The sequence below is a fragment of the Lissotriton helveticus genome, chromosome 3_1 (assembly GCF_964261635.1).
Source record: "Lissotriton helveticus chromosome 3_1, aLisHel1.1, whole genome shotgun sequence".
Lineage (NCBI taxonomy): Eukaryota > Metazoa > Chordata > Amphibia > Caudata > Salamandridae > Lissotriton > Lissotriton helveticus.
The window spans coordinates 679625378-679652929 of record NC_136061.1 but is presented as its reverse complement, the minus strand read 5'-3'; the positions used below and the strand labels follow the sequence as shown (position 1 = coordinate 679652929).

Genomic DNA, 27552 nt, shown 5'->3' with positions numbered 1-27552 from the left:
GTTAAAGACAGTGGTCAATATGACTGACACATTTGCATGTGTTTACATTGCTAGTTGTAGAAGCACTATAAAAATTTCCTCATTGGTAGAATCAGGTAGCATACTGTTTTAGAGTGCTTCATTGTAAGCTGGCAGAAAAGGAGAGCTTAGCAGCAACTTTTGTGATTTACAGAATTCAGTTGTAAACCCTGAAAAATTACCATTGACTAAACCATCTATGGCATCATGTATTTCTTCCACAGTAAAAGGTTTATTCAGTGGTCGTCTATTGGCCCCTTCACCCAGGCCATCATCATCTCATTCAGGTGTTCTGTTATTTGTTTCAGTGTGACATGTGCCTGCACTGTAAATTGGTGCTTATAGTAGTATGTAAAAACATCAATCATTTCTTCAATAGTGGTCATTGTTTCTCCTTGCTCATCTCTAACGCTAGCATTCTGTTATTTTTGGTTGTGGCTCTTAAGAGCAATGGAAGCCTTCTTGCAGGCCTCTTTCTCCATATCTCTTTGCTTCGGCATGTCTGCCTACATGTGCAGTTTCCCTATGCAATTGTTCACTAACCGATTTTAGGATGACTAACTGGAAATGCACACCCTTGTTATCTTATAGAGCATACCTCACTTGATCTGGTGGTGAGAGACATCTGACAGTTCTCCTTTTCTTCGAAAAGTTTTTTTTTCCTATTGGGGCTGAGAGGATGTACTAGGGGTGATTCGAATGAATGGTATTGGGGTGAACACTGCTGTAGGATGCATCGTTATCCATTCTTGACTGTCTAGGATGCCATCGTAGGTGTTTCTGGCCCTCCAAAGTCGTAGCGGAGAAGGGATTGAGTACCAGATAGCGAGAAATAAATTTGAGACTTGGGCATGCAGTGCTCAGATTAGCTAGTACATACTCTATATAACCCCCTACCAGCTTACAAGAATCTTAGCAGAGTCCTACACACACATCCGGTAAATGCAGCTGACAGACACCATAGAGCAGGGCATAGGCCTTTTCATAGCCCCATCCTCCATAATCTTGGTTGGATTGACGCTCCCCTGGCACATGTAAATTAAACGAAAATGGGAAACTTGGTCACTTGCCCTAAGGCTTGCCTGTCCACCACCCCTTCTATGCAACCAGATAGCACCCACTATGAAAACACTAATAACATATGAACAGAAGATATACAGTAACTTTTCAAAAATTACCAATAGGAAATTAAGAACATTCAAAATTGATCTTTTATGATTGTTTAAGCTGGGGGGCACATAAGGAAAATCAGCGCTCAAAAACATAGTAGACAATTATTTAAGCATGAATACAAAATTTGTGTGGTACTACAAGGAGAGGAATGTCAGCCCTGCATCCCTTCAACTAGAAGGTTACAATAATTGACAGATGCCTCTAAGCACACGCATATATGTACAAGTTCAGTTGTATAATTTATCTAAGCGTCCATGTATTCTCAGGTATTTTATCTATTCAATACACTCTGCCAGCCAACATGTTTCATTCTCGTATAATCATCCAAGCCAAGTTCACCCATTGCGGTGTTGCAATGGGTGCACTCGCTGTGGATGATTATACGAGATTTAGTTAGACTACGGGCAATCACTGATACAAACGGAAACGGACTCGCTTGAACATTATGGATTGGGGAGTATTTGACTCCCATATCGTATCATGTCACTAGGAGAGGACCTAAGCTGGGAGCAGATTTTATCCCGACAACAGATTGGATTTATTCGAAGCGGCCCTGAGGAAGTCGTGGGGTGAATTTCCCAATGATGAAACATGTGTTGGCTGGCAGAGGGAATTGAATAAATAATGAAAGAACCTGAGACTACACAGACGTATCGATAATTTATACTACTGTACTTGTACATATTTGCATGTGCTTAGAGGCTTGTGTCAATGATCTCTCATGATTGCCAGAATATTTCCACACACTTCGTCTGAAACATTTCAAGCTAGAGATCCACAATAAAAATGCAATAGTGAATTAGCATCAAGTGATGCGATTGAGTAGATTCAGAGACCCAAGGAGAGATACAAGAGGAAGTGGTAAAAAAAAAAAGCAACCAGATTTATTTTTTGTATTCCAAAGTTGTAATGCAAAATAAGAGAAGGCAAAATACAAGAAAAGTATATATTGCAGAGCCAACAAAAGAAAACCTAAAAACATTTGAAAGTGTTAACTTCCATAGCTGAACTTGCACTATTAGAAAAAAGGGATTCATTTTATTGCAACAGAAAGTACAGGTGTTTTTTAAAACGTTTTTAAACAACTAAAGTGTTCAAATTCATGCGCAAACTCAGGCTAAAATTGTTTTTTGGTAAAATTGAACAAATATACCAGCGGAAGACAAAAAATACAAATATATAATTATAAATATTTATATTCAATTCTTTCCCACCAAAGAGCTTAGCTAGCCGCAGGGAATGAATACTACAGTGTATCTGTATGAATAATTAATTTGTAAGGATTCAAAGTAATTGTAACAGGAAGCAACATAATATTTGAAAACATAATATTGATTTCAAGTGAATTATTGCCCACTTGGGCGCTGTGCATTAGTACGATTTGATGAGATTATACCATGAATATTTGACATGGCTGTCGTTTCAACTTGTGTATGCTAAAGAATAGCTACTGTTTATCTGCTATAAAACCCTTATTCTTAAACGGCATTGGCGTAGTTGGTAAGTCTTTTCTATTGGAAAAAAACACAATTTCACCATCATATTGACAATTGTTGATATTTTTAAAGACTAATTGTTTGCATTTAGAATTATTTTCATCGTGCTATGAACAATACTAAGCCTGTTTTCTACATTGATCTTAAAAGTGCATTTTAATGATTTCTGATTCATGCACATAGCTTTATTCTCTTCAAGAAAGACTCACGTTGGTGTCTGGGCAGCATGGAGAAAACATCATGCATTTGTGTGCTCAATTCATTTCTGTATTAGAAACTTCAATTAAAATAGATAAATTAAAAAATAGTAGGGTTTTCTGACTTTTAAAGGATTCTGTTTTTACTGAATAAACGTATAGGTACTCACCCCTTTAGAAATGTATGGTATTGGGTTTCACCCCTCTCTTATATGTGCCAATTTCAGTGCACATTGCTGCTAATGTCTGCAAAAGGAACCATTAAGGTGTGCTTTGTTTTTTATTTACGGTGTTGTTCCTCAATAACATACTGTTACTAAGTGCAAAATAAGGTCCTCTGATACCTAGTGTGGTCCTTTAGAAATACTAGGAAAAGGGCACTAACTAAAGCAGTCTTTTCTATCATGTGCATTGGTAAATTGGCAAGTATTTTAGGGTCACACTTAGTTGTATCATTGATGTCCGAGGTATTGATTAATTTCCATAACAAATGATTTAGGATGATTTAAATTTCTGTTTCCATATTGTCGTAGGTCTTATTATATTAGTTTTCAAACGCTGATGTTCTTGTCTTTTCACATTATTTCAATATGTATTTTTTAATATGGTTAGAATTATGAAATTAACTCAGCATAGTGTAGTTACATTTTACATTTGTAGGCATCCAGTGCTCTTAAACTAATCCGATATTCTTTCCATAGCGACGTTGTGCGAAAAAATGGAATTGATGTCTTCTTCTCTCGAGAATCATATGAAAAATATTCAATGTCTCCAAACCTGTTGGAACTGTGGCATTTGGCTAACCGGTACGTGTTTTGTTATTTTCATCTGGGTTACGATTTAATTTTCTTTATCTTTGCCTGTATTGAATGCTATGTACCTTTTAGTCTTTCCATCTGCTTGCTCAATACTTGTGAGTCAGTGATGGTGACACATTTTTATTCCCTCGTCCAACCTTTGTTAGTAGTCCCTGTTTAATTCAAAACTGTACATCAAAGCCACACACATTGGACCCGATTCACAGAACTAACTTAAGACATAATCCTAAACTTACAACCACTTTGGTATTAACAGAAGGCTCTTACTCATTTTGGTATTCACAGAAGACACTTACTCATTTTGGTATTTACAGAAGGCACTTATTCATCAATGAGTAAGTGCCTTCTGTGAATACCAAAATGGTAGTAAGTTTAGGATTATGTCTCAAGTTAGTTCTGTTATGTCTTAAGGTAGTTACTCATTAATGAGTAAGAGCCGTCTGTGAATACCAAAATAGGCAAGTGCTTTCTGTGAATACCAAAACAGCCTTTCCTGATGCAGTTGGTGCACGTTCCCTGGGTAACTCTTGCCGTAGCGAACTCATTTATTTCGCCCGAATCTTGCCCCACTTCATATTTGGGTTTCCAAAGATTGCACAGCATGCCTGTGTGATGGGAGCACACATGCCTGCCCCCGCCTTTGTGGGACAAACTGCCACGGTAATGGGAAGGCAAAGAGACTACATGTGCTACAAGTACCAGGACTGGGCACAGTTTGAGACTGGTACAAGAACGAGCAGGCACATAAAGGAATTATAGAGAAAGGCACATCAACACAAACACGTTTAGGAGTGGACAACATTATCTGTCCGGCAGAGTAAGATACATTTTGTATAGGTAGTCACTGGGAAAATGGTATTATCAGAATACCATAGTTTCAAGGTGGGTCTTTAAGGATTTACTGAATTTCAAGCTGTCCTTTAATAGTGTAAAGCAATTAGGTAGGTAGTTCCAGGTGGTGGTTCCTTAATGAAAATGGATGCTGCCAGAACATCTTCTTTCACAGAGGCATACTGATGTATTGTAAACTGGTAGCCAAAGGATTTGTGCTGCCAGGAATGGGCCTACTCCTCTGGTGGACAAAATAAAAACAAAAATGTGATACCCTTGATCCCTAAATAATGCATTCTGGGTGTTGGGCGTTCAGAATGCCATACTGCTGCCATGGCATTTTGATGATGGTCACATATTAGGTTTAGATGATGGTGTCTAGTAGCCCTTTTGTTAGACTGTAAATGCAGTCATGTGTAACATTTATTTGAGAGCTACTCAGTGTTTGATGTAATTTCTTTGGCGACATGATTACATATTAATTGCAATTTATAGATTTTCTAAATTCTGTAAGGGTTTGCTGTTGGTATGCATCAGCATGATATAAAGTAACAGTGCTGTTCATTAATTACTCTTAATAATCCATTTGTTTTACTTTGCTGTCATGATATGTTGTTGGATTTATGTATTTTTTTTCAATCAAAAAGCAAAGACGTGCGTACGTGCTTTTTCCTAAAGCCGAGTATGACAACTGTAAATGATTTCTTTAATCATTTACCAACTGCAACTCGAAAAATGTGATCTACTGTATCAAGTGCCCGTGCCAACTACGATACATCAGACAGGCAACGCTACAGATCAAGACACGGATCTCCCAACATAGAAGTCGAATCCGTTGCAAAGTGCTTACGGCACCATTGGTGGAACATTTTTTGGCAAAAGGTCATTCGGAAACAGACTTCACCTGGCAGGTGATAGATAGCCTGATACCAAGCACAAGGGGTGGTAACCAACAGTCTATACCAAATCGCCTTGAGTGCAAATCGATCTATAATTGCAAGACAATTGAGAGGGGACTGAACACTCTAGATGAGTGGAATACGTGTTTCTAATACAGACCTTGATTCCCACTCTATGTCAACCACCTGCAACAAATGACTATTTATGTGTACCTTTGTGTAAATGTATGACAGCCCTGCAATAGGTTTTCTATTTATCTGATTCCTTGCAAAATGTCTTTTCCTTGCTAATCATGCCAAATGTTATGTTCTCCTTCTTTTGAAAAACAACCTCCAAAAATGTCTCGCTTTTTTGGCAAACAATGGAATGTAATTCTAGCAGCTGCTTACTGTATGGAATTGTTCTCTCAATGTTATTGTCACAAATTTCCCCGAACATACTGTAGTCCTAAACGGTGTTAAAAAGCACATTAAACTACATTGCCCCTCATGCACTCGTGAGCGCAAGCCAGGTTAATTTTCCGAAATACGCAGGTGCGGTAGCATTGCCACTAAAAGGACCCATCGTGCATGCGCGTAAACATAGCGTCACTCCCGGAAGCTTAAATCACCAAGCCCATCATGCCCCTCGTCCGCAGCTTTAGCACTAACGGCAGCTGTCGCCAGGACGAGAAGAACCTTTCTGGCCATGTAAACGAGGAGATTAAGTAAGTGCCCCTCCCGCCGCTACACTATGGCCTGTCTATGCCGCCCCTCACTCAGCCAGCGTATAATACGCAATATTGTATTGCAGATCCAGACCCGAGGCAAGAGTCCGGGATCCACAAGAGTAATTATGAGCACGCCCTGCCACAGTCGACAACTCTTTAATTAATTCAGTCGTCCCTATTCAATCAATCAGAGCATTTGTATAGCGCACTACTCACCCGGAGGGTCTCAAGGCGCTGGGGGGGGGGGGGGTCCGCTACTGATCGAACAGCCAGGTCTTGAGCTGCTTCCTGAAGGCGAGGTGGTCCTGGGTCAGGCGGAGGTGGGTCGGAAGGGAGTTCCAAGTCTTGGCGGCCAGGTAGGAGAAGGCCCTTCCTCCTGTGGTGGCTCTTCGGATGCGGGGGACGGCGGCGAGGGCGTGGCTGGTCGATCGAAGCTGGCGCGTGGGAGCGTAGAAGTTGAGGCGGCTGTTGAGGTATCCAGGTCCTTGGTTGTGTAGGGCTTTGTGTGCGTGGGTGAGGAGCCGGAAGGTGATTCTCTTGTTGACCGGGAGCCAGTGCAGGTCTCTCAAGTGTCCGGAGATGTGGCTGCGGCTGGGGATGTCCAGGATGAGTCGTGCTGAGGTGTTCTGGATCCGCTGGAGTCTCTTCTGGAGTTTGGCGGTGGTTCCGGCGTAGAGGGAGTTGCCGTAGTCCAGACGGCTGGTGACGAGGGACTGGGTAACTGTCTTCCTGGTCTCGGTGGGGATCCATCGGAAGATCTTGCGTAGCATTCGCCGGATGTTGTAGCACGACGATGAGACGGCGTTGACTTGTCTGGTCATGGAGAGGGAGGAGTCCAGGATGAAGCCCAGGTTGCGTGCGTGGTCAGTTGGTTTGGGTGCGCTGCCCAGGGCGGGGGGCCACCAGGAGTCGTCCCAGGCGGAGGGTGAGGATCCCAGGATGAGGACTTCCGTCTTGTCCGAGTTCAGTTTCAGGCGGCTGTTCGACATCCATTTGGCTACGTCTGTCATCCCTTCGTGCAGGTTGGCTCTGGCGGTGGTGGGGTCGTTGGTGAGGGAGAGGATCAGCTGGGTGTCGTCGGCGTAGGAGATGATGTTCAGGTTGTGCTGGCGTGCGATGGCTGCGAGGGGGCTCATGTAGACGTTGAAGAGAGTTGGGCTGAGCGAGGAGCCTTGAGGAACGCCGCAGATGACTTCGGTGGCCTCCGATCTGAACGGGGGGAGGCGGACTCTCTGTGTCCTTCCGGCGAGGAAGGAGGTGATCCACTCCAGTGCCTTCTCCTGGATTCCGACGTTGCTGAGGCGCCGTACTAGGGTGCGGTGGCAGACAGTGTCGAAGGCCGCGGAGAGGTCCATGAGGATGAGGGCCGCTGTTTCTCCGTTGTCGAGCAGGGCTCGGATGTCATCTGTAGCTGCGATCAGGGCGGTCTCGGTGCTGTGGTTGGCCCGGAAGCCAGACTGCGAGAGGTCGAGGGAGCCGTTCGTCCCGAGGAAGGCGGCCAGTTGCTTGTTGACGGTCTTCTCGATGACTTTGGCCGGAAACGGGAGCAGCGAGATGGGGCGGTAGTTCTTGAGGTCGGTAGGGTCTGCTGATGGTTTCTTGAGTAGAGCGCTGAGTTCGGCGTGCTTCCAGCTCTCCGGGAAGGTGGCGATGTCGAAGGAGGTGTTGATGATGTCCCGCAGGTGGGGTGCGATGACAGCGTCGGCCTTATTGAAGACGTAGTGAGGGCAGGGGTCTGTCGGAGATCCGGAGTGGATGGAGTTCATCGTGCGGATGGTGTCTTCGGTGCTGATCGGGGTCCAGGCGCGGAGGGTGGTGGGGGGCGGTGGTTCGGTCGTGGCGTGCGTTGGTTGAGTGCTGAAGCTGTTGTGTATGTCCGCGATCTTGTTGTGGAAGTAGGAGGCGAGGGAGTTGCAGAGGTCTTGCGAAGGGGTGATGTCGTTGTTTCCGGCGTTGGGGTTGGAGAGCTCTTTCACGATGTTGAAGAGTTCCTTGCTGTTGTGTGCGTTGTTGTCCAGTCGTTCCTTGAATGCGGTTTTCTTGGTGGCGCGGATCAGCTGGTGGTGTTTTCGGGTGGCGAGCTTGAGGGCAGTCATGTTGTCCGGTGTTGGGTCTCTGCGCCAGGTTTTCTCGAGTGCTCTGCAGTTCTTCTTGGAGCTCTTGAGTTCGTCGTTAAACCATGGGGCTTTCTTGCTGCCGGGTCTGCTCGGCGGGGTCTTCAGCGGGGCGAGGTCGTCTGCGCAGTCGCTGATCCATTTCGTGAGGTTGGTGGCTGCTTGGCTGGGGTTCGTTGTGCTGGTGGGAGGGTTCTTGCTCAGGGAAGTAGTGAGCTGGTCTGCAGTGATCTTGTTCCAGCTTCTGCGGGGAGCCTGTTGCTGGTGATGGTGGAGCGTGGTCCTTCTGTAGCTGAAGTGGACGCAGCTGTGGTCCGTCCATTGGAGTCCCGTGGCGTGGCTGAAGGCGATGTCCTTGCTGGAAGAGAAGATCGGGTCGAGTGTGTGTCCGGCATAGTGGGTGGGGGTGGTCACCAGTTGCTTGAGTGCGAGGTTGGTGAGGTTGTCCAGCAGGGTGGTGGTGTTGCGGTCGTTGTTGTTCTCCAGGATCACAATCACGCTAATTGTCTTTCTAAAATAGTTTTTAGGATACAGAGTGCATTCCACTCCAACTACTAATGTTTCGCCTTCAATTAAATAGCGAAGTAAGCAACAATTTATGTTATCCCCTTGATATTTACACTGAAATGTTCAATGGGCCATTATAATATACACTATTCTTATCCGTCCCAGACCAAGCCTCCAAACACGATGGTCTAATCATTCCTATACTAAATTTCCGCAGACGCATGGATTCATACTCCAGATGTTAAGATCGACTCCATAAACAGAGAAGTAAGACACGCACACCTCCTTATACCTAATTAGATTAGTGTATTTGTGACCCAGTAGGCTTAACTCCTGTTCTGGCACCATGTTAGAATTGACGAATGATACATGCTTGATTACCCTCATATCAATGAACTCCTACTATAACTAGTAGAGTTACGTAGTACTGCGCAAGCGCCTACGCATGCGTTAACTGCTCTTCCATCCATTTGCATGGGATCACTACTGCAACCTACATTAATCGGTATATGACTAAGCACTGGGAGCACATTGGCACTGCATTGTACTAATTAACTGTCCTGTAGGGCACAGCGCTAATACATGCTCATCTCTCAATTTAGTTTCAGAACGCTCACTCTGTCCTGATGATGATCTTGACTAACTAAAGATTGAAACGTCGTCGACCCCCAGTTGAAAATCCCCCCATTTGTACATATTGTTCTGGATTTCTTTTTTGTTATCCAATATTTCGTATACTGCCATTTTCACTCAGTCACGCTACGCACCCGTGTCACTTATGTGAGCACCTTAATGTACTCGTGTAAATACTAATCTGCCTATTACTATGATTAAATATATACATGTTGCCCTATGAAGCCTGCTCCCCAATTGATTTATTCATTAGACAAAATAATACTTAACCTTGTGTTACTGGGCCTAGTCAGGCCTCCCTTGAACCATTGTTCTTCTCATAAGTATATGCCTTTACAACACAAATTTCATCTTCTGACTTCTTTTGAAAACATATTCCTTTAAGGACACCATTGTCCGCATTATTGTAGCCCTAGATGTTACATGATTATGGGATTTTCACACTAAGGCAGCTGGCAGCACCACACTGAAAGTGACCCACCTACTACCAAACCTTTCTCCTAAAAATGCAATACAAATATGTTTTTCTGAGGCTTGTCTTGTGTAGTGCATAATACTGGTGTTTAGCCAGTTAACAGGCATTTCCAGTTTTGACAGATAAGGTAACTGATGCTTGAGGGACATACAGTGAATTTCCTAGTGTTGCACGTGTTTGCTCCAATTGAAAATCTAAGGTTAGGACTATGTTCTCCTTGTTCTCAGTTGGCAGCTTGAATATGAGACTACTGCCTCCCAGGTACCCCTCTGGGTGTCTACTGTGATCTAAAGGTCTCTGTATTGTTTGTGGCATTTTATACTTCGCACATTTCCCCATGTTCTACCAATTGACTATTCTTTTAGTTTGGATGTAACACAGTTGTCACTAATTTCTTTCTTCAGACCCTAGTGTCCATTTTATTCATTTACATAGTGCTAAATCCCAACATAGACGATCAATGACTGGGAGTTGAGCCTCCTGTGAATTTAGGCTGGAGTCCTGCTACTACATTTCAAATTCAACTCCTGTCATTGAAGTTTCATTCCAGAATCGTCCATCACAAGGCATTTACAAATATGAGTTTCCAAATGAATCCTTGAGTATTCATTTTGCCTTACCTTAAGTTTTTTTTTAATTTGATTCTGTGTGTTTAAGAAGTTCAAAGATTGTTGTTATATTTCCAAGTCGGAGACTTTTATTCTCTTAATGTTGTAGCATTTCTTTCAGAAGGAAGCTTTAAACATACACCCATTGATAAACTCCCACCAGCCTGTTGAAAAATGTCATGTCTCATCCATCTCTAGCTTTCCTATCCGAGAAAATGTGAATTTAAGTGTTGCAGACTTTGTTCTTGTGGTAAAACCAAAGTACATATCCTGGCTTGGCAATTGGTAGTTATAAATACATATGCATCTTCCCAGTTGTATAGCAGAATAGTTGAAAACACACTGCTGAACACTAGTGAAATGGGCAGCAGTGCGAAGAAAGTTTTAAGGTGGACAACCAGGGCTTTAAGTGGGCCGGGTCTTAGCACCAGCAGTTTTTTTAAAGGGGACCTCGAAACGGGTCTCTATCGGGCTCTGTTTTGTGCCCTGGCACAGGCGGTCTGTTTTTTTTCCGGACTGCAGTGACAGCAGGCACTTCTATGTCTGCCTGCTCTCACTTCTCACTGCTCACTTCTCACTAGTGGAGACATTACGGCATGAGGTCATGCCAGGTGAGCATTGTAAAGGAAGGGAAATCCTTTGAAGAGAGTCATTTTCACTCTGGATTTCCCTTCTCTTTTTGAAACTCCGGAGCAGCAACATTGTTGTGGTATCACCAGGGCTTAAAGCGGATTCTTTTTCAATATTATATACAAGCCGTAGTTGCTGCTTATTTATCTTATGCAACTAACAACCACTGACTAATAAAATAGTCCTGACTAGTTGTAGGTATGATGTTACTTGTTGTATATATCTGGATGCTGTGACAGAAACAGCAAAATACAAGTCGGGCGGCTCACTATGCTAAGCACTGATTTTTAGCTTTCCTGTTTTTAAGCCACACCCCATTGGCCACACCCCTTCGAGAGACCCCCTCAGTTTTTTCATCACACTTAAAGCCCTGTGGACAACAGAAGCATTCAAGAGCACAGCAACGAGAGGGTTGCAGCCATCCTGCTGCAAAACAAAACAGGGCTTGAAATATTATTTTGAAATATGAAAGGGGGCGCTGGTAAACGACAAAATATACTGTCCACACCAAACTAAGGAGCCCAGCCGTGGCAGAGAAAATGCCCCTAAAGATCCAAACACACTAAAGAGAAAACAAACCGAGGGGTACACGGGGTACCAAACAAGAGAGCCTAAACCCAAGAACCACTCTAAAGCCACACGAGTGGAATGACAACGGCCAACAAGAGCGGATATCCCAACCGATACCACAGAGCAGTAACAAGAGATTCGAACTCCTGCAAGCTAAAAGAGGGCTAGGAAAAATGGCCGGTAATGAAGGTAAACTGGCGCAACAATTGAAGAAAACCAAACCGGAAGGTCACCCAGAATCCCCCTTTAAACAGAAGGCGGAAATCAGCAGCACACTGGACAGCATACTTAAAAAGCTGGCTGAGGTCCACGACTTGGCCAAAACTATGAAGAAAACTACAGATGCCATACAACTGGAACTAGCAGCAGTCAGAGCAGACATCCACACGACAAACAACAGACTATCAACAGTGGAACAAAGAGTCAGCGACATAGAGGACAGATCGCAGCTCACAGGCAAGGCGATGGGCACCATTGCCAAGGCAACCACAGATCTCCGCAAACAAGCAGCAGAGTTTGAGGACCGACAAAGAAAAGGAAACATAAGAATCCTGGGAGTGCCGAAGGGAGAGGAGGATAAAGCTGGCTCATGTGTGGCAATGTTACAGGATCTCATACCCAATCTGATGGATCTCAAATTCGAAAACCCATTCGAACTGGAGAAGGCCTACAGGGTCCCGGCATTAAGACAAACCAACAGATCAGGCCCAAGACCGATAATTTGCAAACCACTACGCTCACACTAAACGGTCGCCATCTTCGGGGTAGCGAGGAAGAACCACAACCTACAAGGGAGCAGACACAAGATTATCCTCACACAGGACTACTCGAAGACAACAGTAGATATTAGGAAAGGCTTCCTGGCCCAGAGAGATAAGCTGAGGGAAGAAAACATCAACTTTTCATTCGCCGGCCCATCAAGATTTAGGATAAACAAGAAAGGAATCACGCTAACCTTCGAGCACCCAGATGAACTGTCACGATGCCTATCAGGCCTGCTACTACAGGAAATGGAGATGACAACCCAGACAAGCAAAAGAAGTGCCTCGCCAGACCTCCAAACTGACTAGACAAGACTCGCATCAGCCGAAAACATCTCAGATTGCACCCAACTACCAAGAACAGAGAAAGGAAAACTGCAAGCACCTTACAAAAGAACCTACCTCATGGAAAAGACAATGTAAAAAATCAGCCTAGACACTAAAAGAAGAGAAACCGTCCGCAGGGGCTCCCAAGCTCTACTGCATTTTACAACAGAGCCTACCTCATTGAAAGACAATATAAGAACAGAATGGTACAGATGGCGAAACAAGAGCTCATAGAAGGAAAGACTGATCCGACCAAGCAGATGTCTGACTGTATCCTTTAACCTCTATGCAATAACTGCCACTGACCAACATAGAATAAGCAAACTAGACTAAAGTATTTGACTATCCCGGGGTTGTAGCGGGGTGGGAGAGGACCTTGCTATCTCACGTCTACAGTATGACACACTATAAGGGGGGGGACTGATGGGAGGTTTGGGAGGGGGACAGGGAGGAGAGGGTTTGTTCCGTCCGTCATGTTTGTACTGTCTGTCAAGTGCGCTCTGTATGTCTTTTTTGCGTCTTCGTCCATGTCCATACCAAACTCTCAGACAGAATGTCCGGGTCAAAGGAACAACCAACTCCAACGAACCTGACTCACACCCACAGACGCCTAATGACCGCAGTAAATACACTACGGCAGAGCCGCGATCTATCTGCCTGCACACTGAATAACAACAACGCACTACAGGCTGACCTAAAGATTGTCTCTCTCAACGTCAAAGGTCTGAACCACCCGATTAAAAGAAGGAAAGTATTAGACTACCTGGCTAAAACTAAAAGTGATATTATCCTTCTACAGGAAACCAAATTCTCCTTGGAAGATGTGAGTAAGCTTAGAGCGAGATGGATAGGTCAGCTAGCCTGCTCACCGGCGGTAGGCATAAACAGGGGGTAATCACCCTAGTGAACACTAACTCCATGTTAACCAGTGAGAAAGACTAGTATGACAACGTAGGCAGACTACTGATTACCCAACTCAAAAGAGGTGAGGAAACCATACTAGTAGCAAACATATATGCACCAAACACAAATGACACAACATACTGTGAGGGGGTGACAAGGGAACTAGAGGCAAATCAGTCAAACGACGTGACCATCGTGGCAGGTGACTTCAATCTAGTTTTTGACCACACCCTAGATAGACAATCAGGGTCCCAATTACAGCCTCAGGCCTCCTAGAACATCCTAAAAAACATATGTAACAGATTCGACCTGCAAGACACATGGCGCTTACAACACCCAGACACCAGAGATTACACTTTCTATTCCAACCCACACAACTCCTATAGCAGAATTGACTACATCCTCATCTCAGGCTCTCACACACACCTGATAGAACACACAGCAATTGCGGCAAGAACAATCTCAGACCACTCTTGCATCAGTCTACAGCTAACAGGCCGCCGTCACAATGAGCACATCACTCGTCGATGGAGGTTCAACAACATAATGATGGTAAAACAGGTGGACAAAGACAAAATAGAGAAGGCCATTAAGGACTATATCAAAGAAAACAACACACCGGACATAGATCCAAAAAGCCTATGGGACGCCCTTAAGGCGACCATCAGAGGTGCGCTAATAGAAATCAAGGCCAGAAGAGACAGGGAAACAAGAGCTCAGCTAGAATCGGACATCAAACAATTGGAAACTAAACATATCGGGGACACTTCAAGCCGTTCTGATAGAACTCACAGCGAAAAAGTACGAATTCAACAGAATTCTTAGTGAGAGAGCGGGTCTGTGGATAAGAAAGTACAAACAAATCAACCTCTGCGAAGCCAATAAAGCAGGGAAAATCCTAGCATCATATCTCAAACACAAACAAAGACAACACTGTATCTCCACAATCACAGATGCTAACAACAAGACACTGACCCGACACAAGGATATCCTACACACGTTCATGGAGTTGTACAAAGAGCTCTACAAAAGAGACGACAATCTCGACCAGGAGGGCAGCTCAGTCTACCTAGACAGACTAAATTTACCCACGATAACGGCAGAGGGAGCTAGGACACTAGGGCAAGACATAAAAATGACTGAGATCACTATAGCCATAAAGTCACTAAAAGATAACAAAGCCCCAGGGCCAGACGGTTATACAGCAACCTTCTACAAAACCTTCCAAGACCAGCTTCTTCCAGTCTTGGCTAACGTCTTCAACCACTGCGGAAAGGAGGGGGTAGTAACAGAATCCATGGCACAAGCCAATATAATTTTTATACCCAAAGAAATGAAAGATTCACAATGCCCCACGAACTACCGCCCCATCTCACTAATAAACCTAGATTGCAAGTTATACTCCAAAGTTCTAGCTACAAGACTAAACATAGTGCTACCACAGCTGATTGGGAACACACAGGTAGGCTACATGAGAACACGAATGTCTCACGATAACACAAGACTCCTCTGCCAAATAATAGAGCACTCCTCAAAATCACACAGCTCGGCGGTAGCAATCACGCTAGATGCAGAAAAGGCCTTTGACAGAGTATCCTGGCACTTCCTAGAGAAGTGCATGCAAACATACAACCTAGGAGACAGCTACACGAAGAAAGTCATGGCATTGTACAAATACCCCAAAGCACAGATAGCTATTAATGGAACTTCATCGGCCCAATTCAACCTTGAGAGGGGGACAAGACCAGCCAAGGTTGCCCACTATCCCCGCTACTGTTCCTACTAGCGCTAGAGCCCCTGATTAGGGACACATTAGCTAACAGCGATATTGCGGGCGTTACCATTAACAACACCACAGCCAAACTTGCCGCCTATGCAGACGACTTACTCATTATAATGGAGGAACCCGATCAATCCATACCAGCACTCGTGCAAACCATCGAAACGTACGCCAAACACTCGAGATACAAACTCAACAGAGACAAATCTGAATGCATGCCCCTCAACATACACACAGCCAGAGAGGTAATAGGTACCTCAGTGCTGGCCTGGCAACCTGGGTTTGTCAAATACCTGGGTATTCAATTTGGGAAAGCCTAAGAATCACCCTAGAACAAAATGAGAAAACAACACTGGGAAAGATCCAAGGGCTACTAGAAACGTGGTTACTCAGGCTCATCATCTGGTCGGGCAGAATAGACACGGTAAAGATGATGATCACTCCCATAGTAAACTACTTAGCAAGTATGCTTCCCTGGCCCTCACGGATGAATTCCACAGGAAGATAGACCAAATTTTAAACAAATTTATTTGGCGGTATAAGAAACCCAGAATAGGCCTCCCAAAACTAAGACTATAGAAAAGACTAGTAGGCCTCAATGTGGCGGACCTGAGAACCTTCTAGACAGCCTTCATAGCCATACAGGGAATGCACTGGGTAATTCCAAAACAGCAATACACACTGACATGGCTCTCTATAGAGAAAGCCATCCTAGACAACACAGACCCTTTAAATCTCCTCACCGCCAACAAGCAAGCACAAAAGAACAACCCGATCTTTAAGATCACAAGGGACGCGTTGCTCAAAGTAGACCGGAAACTCGAACATAGCATCAAGAACTCGCAATGGTAAACACTCTGGGCAAACCCCAAGATTAAATACAGGGAGAAGCCCCTTGACATAGAATCATGTAGAAAACTAGGACTCTCGTACCCAGCACAGCTGGAAGCTGAGGGGGTGCCCCACACCTTCAACAGCTTGAAAGCACGACACGACCTCCCAGACATAGAACTATACAATTTCCTGGCAATCAAAACAGCCTTAACAAAATCTAAACTAGCCAAGCACAAACCTTCAATCTTTCAGTACATGGAAACCATAAACATGACAGGTCACCAAGTCTCACACTTATACAAACTCCTCCGACCTGTCTCCACCAAACTCAACGCCAAGAACACCAGTTACTGGGAAACTCAGCTAGGCTCCAAACTCACGGAACAAGAACTACAAACCTTCTGGGCGGCCCCATCAAAAAATATGATATTCCCAGTGCTGGCACAGACAAAATTCTGGCTATTACACCAACCATACTGGACACCAGCTCGCCTTGCTTCGATAGGCCTGAGAGACAACGATAGCTGCTGGAACTGTGGTACAGAAATGGGAGACCTCGCACACCTCATATATCTTTGCACTAAGGTCAGCAACTTCTGGGGGAAGGTGCTCAGCTTCATCAACAAAACCATAGGTTGCAATCTAGAACAAACATTTGCCACAACTACCACGGCACACACATAACAGCAGACATTGCCACACAACAGGATAGAAATCTCCTAGACTTCCTCCTGACGACAGCAGTCAAAACAGTACTAACCAAATGGAAGGACACCTCCAAAGCCACATTCAAAAGTTGGCTGAACTGGGTGACCTTCCTCAGAGGGGCCAACAACACTGCACGTTGACTCACACCATGGAGGAACCCTAACAGAGGGATGTGGTCAAAACTAGACATATTCCTAAACCCTTACAAACCCCCATAAACAACAGAGATATGCTTAGCGAGCCAAACCAGCTCAACACAACTCCACGGTAGCCCGTCGCTCATGTGACTAAACAACGATAAAACATTTCTATGTTTTATGTACCAACTAGACACGTGTCCATTCGCAATAACTTAAATGTTCAATTTTCTATGTGTGCTGAACTGTGGGGCAGACAAGCGAAAAACTAGAAAAACAACCACCGTTTGCCCTATACGATTGACCGTGTAACTTGCTATATGTTTTTTTTCTTTTGTAACAGTGCCTTTTGTATTTTGTAACATGTAAATACCAAAAAAAAATTATAAAAAATAAATAAAAAAAAAGAAATATGAAAGATTCCAAAAATGTTCTAAGCAAATTGACAGAAATAGAGGACGCAGCTTTTTTTCTTGCAGAGTGTTACTGCCCTCCATCCATCAAGGGAGCTGACAATAAAGGAGATGGCTGCGGAAAACGAGAGCTAGAATTTGGGCTTGCGGGGGTCATGGGTGAATGGTTTACCCATTGAAAATAGTCTTTGAGCAAGACAGTATGAATTACGGCTGAAAATGCCAGTTTTCTGTGCAATGCCAGCTTTTATGACCGTCTAAAGTATAATAATATGCATGTGAGCAGAATTAGATTCAGTGTCTGCCTGCAACACTAATAAAATGCTATCGCTGAAAGCTAAGGCACTAATAATGTACACTGCGCATTTCAAGTGGGAGGATGTGGTGTAACATATAGAGCTGTCAACTTTGGGACTGGAAAACCAGGTTAAAGTCTCGGCGTCGGCTCTTTCTGTGCCTACAAAAAACATGCCCATCGGAACAAATACAATTAGACAACAGGGAAACCAAACACAATTTCAAATGTCTTACAAATGCTGATCGTAGTATAGCAATGGTTGAGCTCCCTTCCAATGTACACGTATGGGGTGAATGCATAGAGGAACAAAAGCCCACGCGAGCGGCCAGGCGAGAGCAGAAAGAAGTAGTAGTTCTCCAAAACTAAAACATATGATCAATAGTGCAAGGATCCATGTGGCAGCGGTAGTTTCCAAGGCGGAACAAAGCAGCCAAAAGGCACGACAAGTGTATACTATTCACCATCAAAAACAAAGGAATTTCTAAAGGCAGGCGAAAGAACCAATGGTAAGCGCGGGGCGTGTTCAAAGTCCATAGACTGATTACCACATGTCTCGAAGACAGCGCATGCGCTGCCTAGTGAGACCTAAAAAATAGACTAAACAGTTAATGGATCACTAATTATATACCTTGAATAGGAGGAGACAACAAAGGACTGTATGCAGGCTCATGAAGATATTTCTAAATGACCATGTTTTCATACGGTATTGAAAAGCAGAAAGGAGGGCAAATAGATTGCTCTGTTTATAGAGGTGACAACATTGCACGTGTAGTGTAAACATTCCTTATTTAATAGACGGGCTTTCGTCTACTGCAGAAAACAAAACCCCTAAGTACTTTATTTAATTCCAATAAAGTGGAAAGAAACTTTGGATTGTTTTAAATGTCTCTATTAACAAATTCATGTTCAAGTGCCAAACACTTAGCACAGTCACTGTATATGAATCACAAATATGTTGCATCCATTTTAAATGTTGAATTTATTGCTTCCTGGAGTACCTCTTAAGAAGAAACTTATGAAAGATACCATTCCGCTCGGTAGAATTTTTTTATTCTAAAGAGTTACTGCACCTCTTCTGCATAATTTTGGCTGTTCAAGGCTGCATAATTCCAGTGATTCTGATTAATTCTTCCTCACCATTCCCATCAGCCATGCCTCTTATGCTTTCCGCTGCTATTTTGCTGTCAGTAAATTTGTCTTGAAGGGTATTACACCTAACATCGATTTACCCAATACCCATTCCACTTCTAAAGCCTGGAAAAATGCCCTAACACACCCAAAGCGTAATCAAAAACAAAACCCACCATTGAGAAAAAAAAAAAAGAACCTGAACATCTAAAGCAGTTTCTAAATCCAAAAAGATTCAGAAAAGGGGGTGGTGATGAACAGAGTGTCTGAATTAAGTAGACCACTCTTACCTAGTCCAAAGATCAGGGCTTGATCCATCACCGTTATTTAGCTCACTGCCCCATCCCAGCTCAGAACCTGGCTATATGCAAATTAGTCTGTCCCTGGCCCAGTGCATCATGGGAACAGGGCAGACCAAACTACCAAGCCAATTCTTCACCAGAAAGGAGACAAGCTTCCGGGGACCGGTTTCTGCCATTTCAGGCGTCGTCGGCCCGGCTTGCTTGAATCCTGATGGAGCAGTGAGCAAGGGACTCATGTCTGAGTATACCCTTCCACGCTTATGGTGGACAAAATGATTCAGAAAAGGGGGTGGTGATGAACAGAGTGTCTGAATTAAGCAGACCACTCTTACCCAGTCCAAAGATCAGGGCTTGATCCATCACCGTTATTTAGCTCACTGCCCCATCCCAGCTCAGAACCTGGCTATATGCAAATTAGTCTGTCCCTGGCCCAGTGCATCATGGGAACAGGGCAGACCAAACTACCATGCCAATTCTTCACCAGAAAGGAGACAAGCTTCCGGGAACCGGTTTCTGCCATTTCAGGCGTCGTCGGCCCGGCTTGCTTGAATCCTGATGGAGCAGTGAGCAAGGGACTCATGTCTGAGTATACCCTTCCACGCTTATGGTGGACAAAATGATTCAGAAAAGGGGGTGGTGATGAACAGAGTGTCTGAATTAAGCAGACCACTCTTACCCAGTCCAAAGATCAGGGCTTGATCCATCACCGTTATTTAGCTCACTGCCCCATCCCAGCTAAGAACCTGGCTATATGCAAATTAGTCTGTCCCTGGCCCAGTGCATCATGGGAACAGGGCAGACCAAACTACCAAGCCAATTCTTCACCAGAAAGGAGACAAGCTTCCGGGGACCGGTTTCTGCCATTTCAGGCGTCGTCGGCCCGGCTTGCTTGAATCCTGATGGAGCATTGAGCAAGGGACTCATGTCTGAGTATACCCTTCCACGCTTATGGTGGACAAAATGATTCAGAAAAGGGGGTGGTGATGAACAGAGTGTCTGAATTAAGCAGACCACTCTTACCCAGTCCAAAGATCAGGGCTTGATCCATCACCGTTATTTAGCTCACTGCCCCATCCCAGCTCAGAACCTGGCTATATGCAAATTAGTCTGTCCCTGGCCCAGTGGATTATGGGAACAGGGCAGACCAAACTACCAAGCCAATTCTTCACCAGAAAGGAGACAAGCTTCCGGGGACCGGTTTCTGCCATTTCAGGCGTCGTCGGCCCGGCTTGCTTGAATCCTGATGGAGCAGTGAGCAAGGGACTCATGTCTGAGTATACCCTTCCACGCTTATGGTGGACAAAATGATTCAGAAAAGGGGGTGGTGATGAACAGAGTGTCTGAATTAAGCAGACCACTCTTACCCAGTCCAAAGATCAGGGCTTGATCCATCACCGTTATTTAGCTCACTGCCCCATCCCAGCTCAGAACCTGGCTATATGCAAATTAGTCTGTCCCTGGCCCAGTGCATCATGGGAACAGGGCAGACCAAACTACCAAGCCAATTCTTCACCAGAAAGGAGACAAGCTTCCGGGGACCGGTTTCTGCCATTTCAGGCGTCGTCGGCCCGGCTTGCTTGAATCCTGATGGAGCAGTGAGCAAGGGACTCATGTCTGAGTATACCCTTCCACGCTTATGGTGGACAAAATGATTCAGAAAAGGGGGTTGTTGATGAACGGAGTGTCTGAATTAAGCAGACCACTCTTACCCAGTCCAAAGATCAGGGCTTGATCCATCACCGTTATTTAGCTCACTGCCCCATCCCAGCTCAGAACCTGGCTATATGCAAATTAGTCTGTCCCTGGCCCAGTGCATCATGGGAACAGGGCAGACCAAACTACCAAGCCAATTCTTCACCAGAAAGGAGACAAGCTTCCGGGGACCGGTTTCTGCCATTTCAGGCGTCGTCGGCCCGGCTTGCTTGAATCCTGATGGAGCAGTGAGCAAGGGACTCATGTCTGAGTATACCCTTCCACGCTTATGGTGGACAAAATGATTCAGAAAAGGGGGTGGTGATGAACAGAGTGTCTGAATTAAGCAGACCACTCTTACCCAGTCCAAAGATCAGGGCTTGATCCATCACCGTTATTTAGCTCACTGCCCCATCCCAGCTCAGAACCTGGCTATATGCAAATTAGTCTGTCCCTGGCCCGGTGCATCATGGGAACAGGGCAGACCAAACTACCAAGCCAATTCTTCACCAGAAAGGAGACAAGCTTCCGGGGACCGGTTTCTGCCATTTCAGGCGTCGTCGGCCCGGCTTGCTTGAATCCTGATGGAGCAGTGAGCAAGGGACTCATGTCTGAGTATACCCTTCCACGCAAGCCGGGCCGACGACGCCTGAAATGGCAGAAACCGGTCCCCAGAAGCTTGTTTCCTTCCGAGTACAAGAATTGGCTTGGTAGTTTGGTTTGCCCTGTTCCCATCATGCACTGGGACAGGAACAGACTAATTTGCATATAGCCAAGTTCTGAGCTGGGATGGTGCAGTGAGCTAAAAAACGGTGATGGATCAAGCCCTGATCTTTGGACTGGGTAAGAGTGGTCTGCTTAATTCAGGCACTCTGTTCATCACCATCCCCCTTTTCTGAATCATTTTGCCCACCATAAGCGTGGAAGGGTATACTCAGATGTGAGTCCCTTGCTCATTGCACCATCAGGATTCAAGCAAGCCGGGCCGACGACGCCTGAAATGGCAGAAACCGGTCCCCGGAAGCTTGTTTCCTTCCCAGTACAAGAATTGGCTTGGTAGTTTGGTTTGCCCTGTTCCCATCATGCACTGGGACAGGAACAGACTAATTTGCATATAGCCAAGTTCTGAGCTGGAATGGTGCAGTGAGCTAAAAAACGGTGATGGATCAAGCCCTGATCTTTGGACTGGGTAAGAGTGGTCTGCTTAATTCAGGCACTCTGTTCATCACCACCCCCTTTTCTGAATCATTTCGTCCACCATAAGCGTGGAAGGGTATACTCAGATGTGAGTCCCTTGCTCATTGCACCATCAGGATTCAAGCAAGCCGGGCCAACGACGCCGGAAATGGCAGAAACCGGTCCCCGGAAGCTTGTTTCCTTCCCAGTACAAGAATTGGCTTGGTAGTTTGGTTTGCCCTGTTCCCATCATGCACTGGGACAGGAACAGACTAATTTGCATATAGCCAAGTTCTGAGCTGGGATGGTGCAGTGAGCTAAAAAACAGTGATGGATCAAGCCCTGATCTTTGGACTGGGTAAGAGTGGTCTGCTTAACTCAGGCACTCTGTTCATCACCACCCCCTTTTCTGAATCATTTTGTCCACCATAAGCGTGGAAGGGTATACTCAGATGTCAGTCCCTTGCTCATTGCACCATCAGGATTCAAGCAAGCCGGGCCGACGACGCCTGAAATGGCAGAAACCGGTCCCCGGAAGCTTGTTTCCTTCCCAGTACAAGAATTGGCTTGGTAGTTTGGTTTGCCCTGTTCCCATCATGCACTGGGACAGGAACAGACTAATTTGCATATAGCCAAGTTCTGAGCTGGGATGGTGCAGTGAGCTAGAAAACGGTGATGGATCAAGCCCTGATCTTTGGACTGAGTAAGAGTGATCTGCTTAATTCAGGCACTCTGTTCATCACCACCCCCTTTTCTGAATCATTTTGTCCACCATAAGCGTGGAAGGGTATACTCAGATGTGAGTCCCTTGCTCATTGCACCATCAGGATTCAAGCAAGCCGGGCCGACGACGCCTGAAATGGCAGAAACCGGTCCCCGGAAGCTTGTTTCCTTCCCAGTACAAGAATTGGCTTGGTAGTTTGGTTTGCCCTGTTCCCATCATGCACTGGGACAGGAACAGACTAATTTGCATATAGCCAAGTTCTGAGCTGGGATGGTGCAGTGAGCTAAAAAACGGTGATGGATCAAGCCCTGATCTTTGGACTGGGTAAGAGTGGTCTGCTTAATTCAGGCACTCTGTTCATCACCACCCCCTTTTCTGAATCATTTTGTCCACCATAAGCGTGGAAGGGTATACTCAGATGTGAGTCCCTTGCTCATTGCACCATCAGGATTCAAGCAAGCCGGGCAGACGACGCCTGAAATGGCAGAAACCGGTCCCCGGAAGCTTGTTTCCTTCCCAGTACAAGAATTGGCTTGGTAGTTTGGTTTGCCCTGTTCCCATCATGCACTGGGACAGGAACAGACTAATTTGCATATAGCCAAGTTCTGAACTGGGATGGTGCAGTGAGCTAAAAAACGGTGATGGACCAAGCCCTGATCTTTGGACTGGGTAAGAGTGGTCTGCTTAATTCAGGCACTCTGTTCATCACCACCCCTTTTCTGAATCTAAATCCAAAAAGAGCATGACTTCAACAAACAGAAAACCACCTAGCTTAACTATTTTAAAATGCAGCCACAACACCTCTAAATTCAAATACACCTCCATTCCAAGAAAATACTTAGTCATAAAAACATGTAAAATGATGAACGTCAAATAATCACATCTAACTTAAACCGCACCGAATATCATCAAAAGAGCGTCCGGTCAGTTTAATGATTCCAAATATCATCGAATGTCAGAAAACCTAAAAAAAAATGCCCTTCATTTAAAATATACTTAAAGCATTTACAACGCTGTCTTGTGAGCCCTGCTGCTTTCTCGTCATATAGAAACAAAGTATTCTAACTCGGTCTCTGTTTCTTGATTGGGAGAAGAGGGTTTGGCAATGTTAAAATGATCACATACTTATTTACAATAGTGCTGCATGTACGTAAAGCTAACAGAACAGCACTTAGCAGCAGATGAAAATTACACGAGACCCCCGCCCCGGATTTCAAACAGGACGAAGCACCAAAGCCCAACCACCTCTCACAGTGGGTCATCTGGTGCGGTCTGCTCTTTGCAGCAGCCAGTCAAAGATCACTCTGTTCTTCAAATCTCGCCTATGTAGAATTGTTTGGGTTAAGTGTCTCTCTACGATGTAGGCCAATCAAGCTTCATTCTACTCGGGTGTTTGTTTGGCAAAAACTAAAACATATGGCCAATAGTGCAAGGATCCATGTAGCAGGGGCAGTCTTCAGGTTGGAACATAACAGTCAAAACGCGGGACAAATGTATACTGTTCAGCAACAAAAACAAAGGAATTTCTAAAGGAAGAGGAAAGAACCAATGTTAAGAGCTGGATGTTCAAAGCCCATAGACTGAATACCACATGGCTGGAAGCCAGTGAATGCGCTGCCTAGGCGAGGCCCAAAAAAAGAACTGAGCTTCTCACAGGTAATACTACTTCAGATGTGGCACACATGCTTGTAATTGTTTCTCCAGCTGAAATAAGAAATTGTGTTTCTTGCAGGTCAAGAAAAACAGAGTGGTTAAAAAAAAACACACTCATCATGCTTGTGTTTGTAGCACACGCTGCTGCTGACCTCTGCATACTGAAGGGCGCACCAGCCTCTCACTGCTCATGTAGCAGGAGTGGGGCGGTTGATAAGTTAAGTCTCTGAAACTACAGAAGTAGCCGCATCCTTTCTGAGCTACAAACCGACAAAATTAGGACTATAGATACTTAATATACTTACGACGATGTATTTGAGGCATGACTAGAACTTCCAAATTCCGATCCTGATGAAATATCCAAAATGGAAACTGCATTATCAGCATCATTTCCAGCCTTCCTTTGGCCATGCTATTATTTGCATAAAATACTTCCTACCTTGTAAATATCACTAGTAAAGCTCCGGTATTATCCGTTATTTGGTAATGAAGACAACATTAAGAAAATGCTAATATAATGGCCAGCGTCTGTGGACAGACATTTTTTGGGGCCAAATTTGCAATATGGGAATAAGAAAATAGCCTCAAAGGAGGCACTAGGCTAATATGCTTGTTTATATAAGAGTACAAAGTAAATAGTGATCAGAAGGCTTACATTTCAAAAGTTATGAAATAATATCTGGCGTTTTGTGAATTAAGTTTGTGTAAGATCACATGCATCCTTTTGTGAACTCCGAGTGTTAGCAAAAGAGAATACATATTAGGCCACATGTATGTTACTTCATCGTGAACCAGTTTGATGAATGTATGCCTTTGCTATTTTCTTATAGATATGGTGTGGTGCGCAGAAGCAGGAACAACCTATTAAATATACTCAATTGAGGCAAGAGAATGCATTCTTACCGACAGGCATTTAAAGGACCAATGTAACATTAACAAAATATTTTGAGGACATTTAAATATTAAGGAGTTTTGTATTTATTTTTATGATTCATTTACATTTTATGGAGTTTGATGTATGACACAGCTCGTTTAGTGAAATCATCAATTAATTTTTACTAGTCGAAACTGAATGTTTGTAGATTATGTAACATTTACATTTTTCCTTTCAGTCCGACAAGTGAAAAATCCTCAAGGAAGGATGATCAAGTTTCTATGCCTCGTGCAACCACATCATCTGACGAGGTTAAGGAGATACCACAGACGACATTGACCATTGTTCCTCTCCCAGAACCCGTCACTCCGTATCCTGCATTTTCTAATTTAACTGCAGCACAGCAGAAGGCTTATGTTCATTTAATGGCACAGTACCCCAGTCGACGTTATACGGCCAATCAAAGGGGGCCTCAAAAGCTAGCATACCTTGAGTACCAGGTACATGTAATTTATTGTATTCTCGCATGCTTTACAGAAAACATTTGAACGCTTTGTACTCTCAGGCAGTGGTAACCTATTCACTCTTATTTACAAAGGGGTGGGGTAGGCCCTTACAAAGACAATGGAAATGACTGCCTAATTTTGTGCTGTTATTGTGTTTTGGAATTGCATGGATAAGCCTTAAATACATATCGGATCCCGCAAAGCTGTGGGAGCTGCACAGAGTGAAAAGAAGAAAGCTCAAACCAACATAACACCACAGAGAGTCAGAACCACACTTTAGAAAAAGAAAATGTACTGTTTTGCTTCAGACAATCTGCATACACTTGAAGAATTTTTGCAAATGGATATGCATCCATGGAATTGATGTCTGACACCAGCAGTTTGAAACTGCCTCATACATGTGAAATGCAGTTCTACAGAATTCTAGTCCTTCTGGCAATGTAGGCCATAGTGGACCCTTACGTGGGTTCCTGATCTAATTAGGAACATGAATTGTTTCTGTTTTCGCTCTTTTCAGGGTTATTCTTAATAATAGGTTGATGGGCAGGCTTTCTGTACCCTGGATGTTCACCACGGCTCAATCTACTTAGAGCGAGCAAAGGCTGTGGCTTCTGAGACCTTGCTTATGATGCTTGGCTCTGCAGGTAAACGAAGGAGGACTGTTGCTGCTATGTTAAGTTGCTGTTTCACCTGGCCGTTAAAATTGACTTTAATCTGAGCCGGGTAGTGTTCCTAGCACTCCACAAAAGGAAGGGAAATGTCTTGATCTCAATCTGAGTGCTCTGTAACATGACATTTGTGTGTCAATCACTTGGCTTCTCCCACATACCTTTAACCTCTTATGCAGGAGTGAGGTGGAGGAAGTGTAGCTAGGCTTTTTTAGGGGGGAGAAGTGTTGGACACCGAAAATATGTAATTCACTTGGCGTTTAATTACAGATCTATGTTACATCTATGATTTGATCTGTCATTTTCTGCACTTTTAGCTTGCTACACCCTAATAGAGTAAGGACTGTGACAAAAACTTTTAGCAATGGTAATGACCTCATAATGTACCAGTTAGCTTCATTATGAAGAGGTATACTCTTAATTGTAAAAGTTATAATTCTCATAGACTACATCTCTTTCTGTGTTGTTGACCTTCTAACCTGGAGAAGTCTAAACCCAGTTTTGGCCGCTTACTCAAATTGGTTACAAACTGCGTGGGTTCTGCAGGTCTCCTACTTCGAATGTGTTGTTTGAATTTATTTGTCCCTGAGTAGGGGGAAGGGCAATCAGAAAGTAACATATTTATTAGGGAAGATGCTGAATCAACAGGGAATAAAATCGAAACCAATATAGGGATGCGCATAATTACCAGAGCAGTGAGGCAATTCTGTGCTCTACGTTTTTACTGAAAGAGGATGAGATTCACATTATGCCTCAGTGCATCAGGGTTTTAACCACGTGAACACATGTACACTTCAAATGGCAAACAGTGCAGATATCTATGATCCAGCAAACAAACCTGTTACAGAAAGAAGGCTCTCCTTTAGTAATAATTCTGAATCTTTCACATTTAATGAATGGTAGTGCTGCTGTGGCTGACCCAGATATAAGGTGATTTTTATGTGAGCTCATATGGTGTGCTAAATACACATATAGAACAGATCGGAAGC

At 44.3% G+C, this 27552-nt stretch overlaps 1 protein-coding gene across 1 annotated transcript in view; it reads left to right on the top strand.

Moving 5' to 3' along the window:
• ICE2 (interactor of little elongation complex ELL subunit 2) overlaps positions 1 to 27552 on the top strand; it is a 747964-nt gene that overhangs the window by 7323 nt on the left and 713089 nt on the right. The window contains exons 2-3 of the mRNA XM_078680821.1: positions 3586 to 3690; positions 25628 to 25889. Coding sequence (XP_078536947.1) covers positions 3586 to 3690; positions 25628 to 25889 — 367 coding nt within the window. The remainder of the gene's footprint in view (positions 1 to 3585; positions 3691 to 25627; positions 25890 to 27552) is intronic.